This window comes from Mobula hypostoma, chromosome 12 (genome assembly GCF_963921235.1).
Source record: "Mobula hypostoma chromosome 12, sMobHyp1.1, whole genome shotgun sequence".
In the NCBI taxonomy this organism is placed as follows: Eukaryota; Metazoa; Chordata; class Chondrichthyes; order Myliobatiformes; family Myliobatidae; genus Mobula; species Mobula hypostoma.
The window spans coordinates 22398392-22406919 of NC_086108.1; the positions used below are offsets into that span (position 1 = coordinate 22398392).

At 40.9% G+C, this 8528-nt stretch overlaps 1 protein-coding gene across 2 annotated transcripts in view; it reads left to right on the forward strand.

Moving 5' to 3' along the window:
- Nucleotides 1–2758, forward strand: part of LOC134354659 (torsin-1A-interacting protein 2-like) — a 30771-nt gene extending 28013 nt beyond the window's left edge. For both annotated transcript variants that reach the window (XM_063063744.1, XM_063063745.1), the window contains exon 8: nucleotides 131–2758. In XM_063063744.1, coding sequence (XP_062919814.1) covers nucleotides 131–912 — 782 coding nt within the window. In that variant the 3' untranslated portion in view covers nucleotides 913–2758. The remainder of the gene's footprint in view (nucleotides 1–130) is intronic.
- Nucleotides 2759–8528: the final 5770 nt, after the last annotated feature.

Genomic DNA, 8528 nt, shown 5'->3' on the forward strand with positions numbered 1-8528 from the left:
TAGTATGCTAACGTACACAGTTTCAGTTGCCAGTGTGGTACTATTAACTGTGAGGTCCTGTGCAGTAAGGTGCAGGTGACTGGCTATTTAAACATTCATTGATTTTTCTGTCTCTTTCATTCCTCTTTAGGGAGTGCCGATACCTCAAACAGGAGTGTGATCTTCATTCTAATGATTGTAGCGGTGGTTTTCTCTGTGTTGTTCCTGATGAGTAAGCCCCAGTCTGTTACTTTGGTGAAAAGAACAAAGCTAACTGTATTTTTAGACAAGTTTGAGCAGGTTCAGGCCCTGTTCTACGGGCAGCAGTCAGCACTGTGGAAGAGAAGCAGGATCACACTGTGCAACCACATTAATCTGACCCGGCATGAGAAACCTGCCATCCTGATGTTTGTAGCTGCATCGGATGGGCAGAAGACCATGAGGTGCCTCACTCATCGGATTGCAGATGCTTACTCCGCAGCCCTCAATGCTACTGCAGCGGTGGAAGTCAACGCAACTGTTAGTAGTGGCCAAAACAGTGATGGTGTGAAACTGGAGGTGGACACCCAGCTGTCATCTGGGTTTGACAAAGGCAGCAAGGTAGCGGTCATTCACCACTTCCAGGATCTTCCCCCATTGTCCACCCTGATCTTCTACAAGTACTGTGACCATGAGAACGCAGCCTATAAGGCAGTTGCCCTGCTGATCACTATTCTCCTGGATGAGGAGAAATTGGCACCAGACATTAGCCTGAAAGTCTTAGAAATGAAGGTCCGTGACTTTCTGATAAGGAGGTTTTCTGCTTCTGAAGGTAGTCAAGGCATGGACACTGACAAACTGAGCGGCCTGTGGAGTCGCATTGCCCATGTTGTGCTTCCAGTGGCACCAGTTCGTGAGATAGAGGAAGGAGGTTGTGTTTTGAAAGGGCACTGAAAGTGATCCATGGGAAGTGAAGTCAAAGGGAAGTTTAAACACTTGCATTTGGTTGCCTTTTCCTCATCCGTAATCTCCCTCCTCCTGTTTCCTCTCCACCTGTTTCTGTCAGGTGTACAAGTACAGAAATCTCAAATGATGAGTCATGGGTGAGGGAGGCTGATCCCAGTCAGAAATGTATCACTGAACAGGAATGCAAACACCGAAGTAGAAACCTCTCGTCAACAAGAATAGATATCGCCTTCTGTTTTTACTGGAAAGGACAGTTTACAAATCTTAAGTTAGAAACAAATTAAAATTGTGATATTATGTGTTAAAATATTAATTGGCTACTTTGTGTTGTAACAAAAAAGGAGGTTCTATATGCACAGACCCTCCCACTTTCCTAATTCATAATGCACTATTTCATCCGATGTACCATGAGCTGAGTCTTGCATTAGACAGTTTGGTTGGGGCCCTCATGCCGGTGATGAGCATCCATTTAATGCCAAGTTTTACTTGTGTGGTGATGGCTAGTTGTTGTATCACAGCATTAAAGACCATCTCAACTAATATGCAGTGATTTAAAATAGAAATATGGATATAGGTGATATTGGACACACTAGCAGCTGATGTGAATGATTTGGTGGGTCAGCTAGCTTTTCATTTGGGTTGGATGCATGAAATAGATTAAGGAACAGATTTAAAAAAAGGGCAAGATGGATAGACCTTTCCCCCACTTTGATCCCAGAAATAACCATTGGCAGGAAGTAGATCAACAGAGTTACTAGTTGTCAGTCATACAAAAAGAGTTATCTCACTAATTGAATACAATGCTCAATCAACCACTTCCAATTCTTCTTGAAATGGAGTTGAGCAGAGTGGAGTGCAGATCAAACAGACTGTAATAAGTAGACCACTGTTCATTGATAAGTCTTAATTCTACTTAGAGAATTAGGAATCCTCCTAAAGCCCCAACTTCATGTTGTGACTTACGAACTCTGCCAATAATTATATAATCCAGAGGTAATGCGTGAACTGTTAGTTCCCATCTCCCTTCCCACCACACCAACCACTCTCCTCTCCCACTTCTAAACCCCCAGGAAAAGTCAATAGCTTAATGGTTTTATTTTTGCAGCACTATGAATGTAACCCTTTGCTTGATCATGTTTTATGTCATGTCTGCACGTGCCTTAAGTTGAATGGGAATTGGTGGCAATGGTTGATTAGACAGGGTGGGGTTGCCAGCAATATTGAACTACATGTTAATTTTTCATACAAGCTAAATATTTTGAATCACATTCATGCTGTTTTATTGAATCCTGTTTAAACTTTCTCTACTACATGGTAGTATGATTTCTGTAACAGCCTCTACAAAATTAAGAGTAATTTGTATTTTTTTTAAAAATCCAAAAGCTGGAATTTTAATTGCAAGTATTACTAATCTGTTTAACTTGAGCGGGCTTAATTTTCTTTCCCCAAGAAAAAAACAGAAAAAAGATTTAAAGCAAATGTAGTAAAATAACACTCAAAGGAACAGTCCTATTTAGGCACTGGCTGCTTTGTTAAACCCAGCAAATGTATGGAGCAAAATGTTGACCTGAAGACCATCGCTATAAATCTTTTGTTTGTGGAAGTTCCCTGTCTTTCAATTTCTTAGGACTTCTCAAAATGCCTTGTACTAGATTCATTGTTGAAAGACAGTCAATAAATACACTAGAAAGTTTCACGGCATGTAATTTTGCTCCTTTTTATTCAAACGTAGAAATAAGAATTCTAGTCTTATGATACCTTACCTCTAAATGTGACATCTACTTTTACGATGACTGCATTTTTGTGTAGTAAGAATTTGTGTTAACAAAAATAAAAGTTGTATTTTTAAAAAATTATGTTTATCTTAGTCTATGAGCATGAGTCCATCTGCTGGTTTCTAAAGCGTTGGTTCCTTCATGTTGAATTGCACAGCTTTCATCAGTTTCAGATGCATTGTAGCCAGCTGCAGTAGCAGGAGCTTCATACTGTTTTTAAGGGGGATCTTGAGAGACTGGAGGAGAAATGGAACAATCATGTGATATCAGAGGAATCAATGAAAAACATTGCTTCCAAGACCTGTTATCCTGACTTGAGATCCTGCTGTTCCGCTGTTGTCACTGTGCCACATTCTTGGAATTACAGTACTTAAAAGCTTTGCAGGAATACCTTGGCCGTATGAGCTACGTTGCCTTAAAGATACTCGCTACCACCATTTCAAGAGCAGCTGAGTTATGGCCAATAGATGGTGACCTTTGCCAGTGATATTTGTCTCAGTGAATGAAGTTTAAAGGTGATTTGAAAAGAAAGTCCTTCAATTGAGCAAGGGGATATTCAGGAGGATGTCTTTGAGTTCCCAGCCAGGAATCATTCCCTCTATGTTTGCTGTCTAAAGTTGAACAAGTTCAGTTCAGAATCTGCATCCTAATGACTATCAACACAATTTTGGGTAGAGGAAACATGATGAGCTGGATGTTTAATGGCCTAAACAAACAAATGGGTTTCACCTTGTGATTATTACTGAGATGTGGTGGCAGTGTGATCATTGCTTTAATTTATATATTCCATGGTTCTTGACTTCGACATTTACAGATAATCAAGAATAACATGGAATTGACTTCCTTGCTGTGTGTAAGAAGTTGGATTATTCTGCTTTTCCATTCTGTTTCCCCGAAATATAATGGTTAAATAAATTAGTATCTTCTCAGCCATACAATATGCACTCCTGCACTCCATACCCATTTTCCCTCAAATCTAAATGTATTTGCTCCGCAACTGGTCAAAACCTTTTGCATCTAACTTCCTCCTTTAAGTCACTCCTTAAAAAGTATCTCTATTCAAGCATTTGGTTACCTGTTTTAATATTTCCTGCTGACATCACCATCAATTTTTAAACAATAGTATTTCTGTATGATTTTGCTGCATTAAAGGGCTGTGTAAATCGTTTTCTGATGCAGCATGATCTGGTACTGGTGATATACATGAAAACAGCCACAAGGGGGCACAATTGAGTTATGTGAGGAAGACCCCAGATTCCAGCATCCACTCATATTTTGCTTCAGAATGGCATGTTGCCTTACTTTGAATCTTCTTTTAGTACACTATCAAATTGAATGTTTATTTAGTCCTGCCACTTAGTTAGACAGACTTGCATATGAACTTCGTGGTCCATGCAAACACTTGGTGTTTGAAGAATAAGCCTATTTTATCAAACTTCCAGATTTTTATTTTTATATATATACACGTACACATTATATAGCTGACACATTTAAAGTTAGTTTGAATTCAAGATGAACAGTAATTCAAAATGAAAAACTAATACCCATGATGTGCTTTATTTAATATGCAGAATGATTATTGCTTCCCCAGCTGAAAAATGATGGCTTAGACTTAACACAGGATGTACTGTTATTGGATGATATGTGTGTGTGCTGATATACACATATTATGCAAGTGACAACAGTTTGTCACTCTCCCTGTCACTAAAGATGAACAATTGTGAAGCCAATTTCATATGAGCTGCAGTATAGTAGCTTGTATCTCATATACTGCAAATAGTCCAATTTACCAAAACTAATCTGATCTGGTGTTTATATTCTTACTTTCAGTATCTCATCTTAAACTTGCAACATACTTCTTTACTCCTCATCTGCAGTCGCTTCACTTCCTATGAAAAGCAGTGCCATGAAAATGTATTCAGCTTCCACAACTATTTTCATGTTAATGTCTCAATTTCTGAATGTAAAGTATATTGAAGTAGAATTTTTGAGGTAACCTACAAAACATTGTGCATCATATCAAATCAAAAGAAAGATTACAAAACCAAAATTGTGAGGCTAAAAAAAGTTTGTCCCTTTTGGAATTACTATGCTAACTTTCCTCAGGTGCAGTACTGTGTACTTCCTCACCAACTCACCTAATTTGTTGATTTAGAAAATCAGAGGATCACCTAAATAAATACCCTCTCTCTAAGGTCCAACTGCATGGTAGATTTTCAACAACCAAACCAAAATGAAGACAAAATCAAGGCAAGCCAGAGATGTAGTAATGGAGGAGCAGAAATCTGGGAAGAGTACAAGGGCACAGAGCATACCTCACAGCTCATCATAGTCCATTGTGAAAAAGGTGGGAAAAGTAAGAACCACGGCCACACTGCCTAGGTCAGCTGTCCCTCTAAATTTGGTGACCAAAGAAGAATAGCTGTTCCTCTAAGTTTAGTGACCAGAGAGGCTACTGTGATGGAAACAGTCACTCTGAGTGACCTGTAGAGGTCAGTGGCTGCAACTGGAGATGAACTTCACAGCTCCACAATCTCTAAAGCCTTGCACAAAAAGGGTATTTATGGAAGAATGGCAAGGAAGAAGACCTGGCTGAAAAAAAAGCATAACCTTGCCCATAAAGACTTTGGAAAGCATCATTTGAGAGATTGTTCATGACTAGACTGAGCTCCTGCCTCAGCAAGGACCTGGACCCATTGCAATTTGCCTATTGCCACAATAGGTCAACGGCAGATGCAGTCTCAATGGCTCTTCATATGACTTTAGACCACCTGGACAACACAAACACCTATGTCAGGATGCTGTTCATCAACTATTGCTCAGCATTTACTGCCATCATTCCCACATGATCCTGATTGAGAAGTTGCAGAACCTAGGCCTCTGTACCTCCCTCTGCAATTGGATCCTTGACTTCCTAACCGGAAGACCACAATCTGTGCGGATTGGTGATAACATATCCTCACTGACGATCAACACTGGCGCACCTCAGGGGTGTGTGCTTAGCCCACTGCTCTGCTCTCTATATACCTATGACTGTGTGGCTAGGCATAGCTCAAATACCGTCTCTAATTTGTTGGCAATACAGCCATTGTTGGTAGAATCTCAGGTGGTGACGAGAGGGCGTACAGGAGTGAGATGACAACTAGTGGAGTGGTGTCGCAGAAGCAACTTGGCACTCAACGTCAGTAAGACAAAAGAGCTGATGGTGGACTTCAGGAAAGGTAAGACGAAGGAACACATACCAATCCTCATAGAGGGATCAGAAGTGGAGAGAGTGAGCAGTTTCCAGTTCCTGGGTGTCAAGGTCTCTGAGGATCTAACCTGGTCCCAACATATCAATGCAGTTATAAAGAAGGCAAGACAGCAGCTATACCTCATTAGGAGTTTGAAGAGATTTGGCATGTCAACAAATACACTCATAAACTTCTGTAGATGTAATGTGGAGAGCATTCTGACAGGCTGCATCACTGGTGGGCGGGGGGGGGTGGGGGGTGCGGTGCTACTGCACAGGACCGAAAGAAGCTACAGAAGGTTGTAAATTTAGTCAGCTCCTTCTTGGGTATTAGCCTACAAAGTACCCAGGACATCTTCAAGGAGTGGTGTCTCAGAAAGGCAGTATCCGTTATTAAGGCCGTCCAGCACCCAGGGCATGCCCTTTTCTCACTGTTACCATCAGATAGGAGGTACAGAAGCCTGAAGGCACACACTCAGCGATTCAAGAACAGCTTCTTCTCCTCTGCCATCCAATTCCTAAATAGATACTGAACCCTTGGACATTGCCTCACTTTTAAAATATATAGTATTTCTGTTTTTGCACGATTTTTAATTTATTCAACTGTAATTGATTTACTTATTAATTAGTATTATTTTATTTTGTTTTCTTCTATATTATATATTGCATTGAAATGCTGCTGCTAAGTTAACAAATTTCACGTCACATGCTGGTGATAATAAACCTGATTCTGATCCTGACTTACAAGATCTGGAAGGAAGTCTTGTGGTCTTGGATGAGACTGAAGTGGAACTTTTTGACCCCAACACTAAGCAGTATGTGTGGCATAAATCTAATACTGTGCATCAGCCAGATAACTTCGTCCCTGTTAAGTATCATGCTATGGAGATGCTTTTCAGCAGCAGGGGCTGGGAATCTTTTCCAGATTGATGTGTTGGATATTGAATACTTTACAAGGCACTGTATATAAACCACTTGCCTCAGTTGTTGCATTTGACCTGTCTTTTCAAAGGGCAGTCAAACTTCTTCAGTATGGCGTTATTTGCGAGCTGCCCCAGCACATCTGCAGACTATTGGTTGTTCACGCAAATTTCATATTTCACTGTATGTTTTGATGTACATGTGACTATTAAGTCTAATCTTGACTCCTTCATTTCCAGAAACAGCTTTGTAAAGATCCCTACATGTTCATGACATGAGTTTATATTGGATGTATTTTTGGACATCATGTTCAACTGGGGTTACCTAACATAATTTGTTGCTCTGAAGTGGTTATATTCTGATTTCCTTATAGCACCAAGTGAGCCACTAGATGATGTGATCTTGACACAGATATGTGACATACGGAGATCTGGATCAGAGCCAGAATGATTATGAATGTTGCCCTCTTGAGGCAGCACTGGATGTAGATACTACGAATGGTGAGGAGAGACGTGCCTGGGATGTGTTGGTCTCTGAACTTTGCTAGTCCATTCAATGATGCAGTTTAAAACTTTAGTCATTTAAAAAGGCATTCACTGAAAATGCAGAAAAGAGTAACTTTTCAAAAAGTGTGACTAACATGGTAGTGTTAAAGATGTCAGAAGCAGAAGACACTGACAGCAATCCCTGTTACCATTTTACATTTGAAACCTGCTTTGCTGTGGCTGGTGACCTGTCATAGCAGTTCCTTTGGACAAAATCCAAAGGAAAGAGAAGCAGAGTAAAGGTAGGAAGGTGTACCTCAATACAAGAAGTATCAGGAACAAAGGTGATGAACTGAGAGCTTGGATACATACATGGAATTATGATGTAGTGGCCATTACAGAGACTTGGCTGGCACCAGGGCAGGAATGGATTCTCAATATTCCTGGATTTCAGTGCTTTAAAAGGGATGGTGGGGGGAAAGGGGGAGGAGGGGTGGCATTACTGATCAGGGATACTATTACAGCTACAGAAAGGGTGGGTAATGTAGTAGGATCCTCTTTTGAGTCAGTATGGGTGGAAGTCAGGAGCAGGAAGGGAGCAGTTACTCTATTGGGAGTATTCTATAGGCCCCCTGGTAGCAGCAGAGATACCGAGGAGCAGATTGGGAGGCAGAGTTTGGAAAGGTGCAAAAATAACAGGGTTGTTATCATGGATGACTTTAACTTCCCTAATATTGATGTAAGGGGTTTCCTTTTTTTATGTCACTGTGTAGTCTAATTAAAATGGCTTCTTTGTTATGTTATAATTGAAAGGGCTTCTTTGTTATGTTAACTGCTGAGAAAGTCCTTCCTGCTAGCAGTTTGTTTGAATCACATTACGGATAAGAAGATGTTATGAACCAATTGCGACAGTTATTATGTTCTTGGTGTATCTGTAAGATATTGTATGCGTGGGGTTTTGGGGCAGAAGGCGGGAGAGAGAGAGACAGAGGATGGACCAGGTGCTGTGAGTCCGCTAACAGGGTCGGACCCCAAGTGAGGTGTTTGGCGAGGAGAGGAGATGGAGATGGACTTGTGTGGAGCGTCTGGTCGACCATCGTTGTTGGTCCCAGGTGGCTGGTCGAGGTGGTCTGAGGGGTCGCAGGGTGAAGAAGAAGGGTCCTGAGCTCCAATTGTTTGTGCACGAAGAGA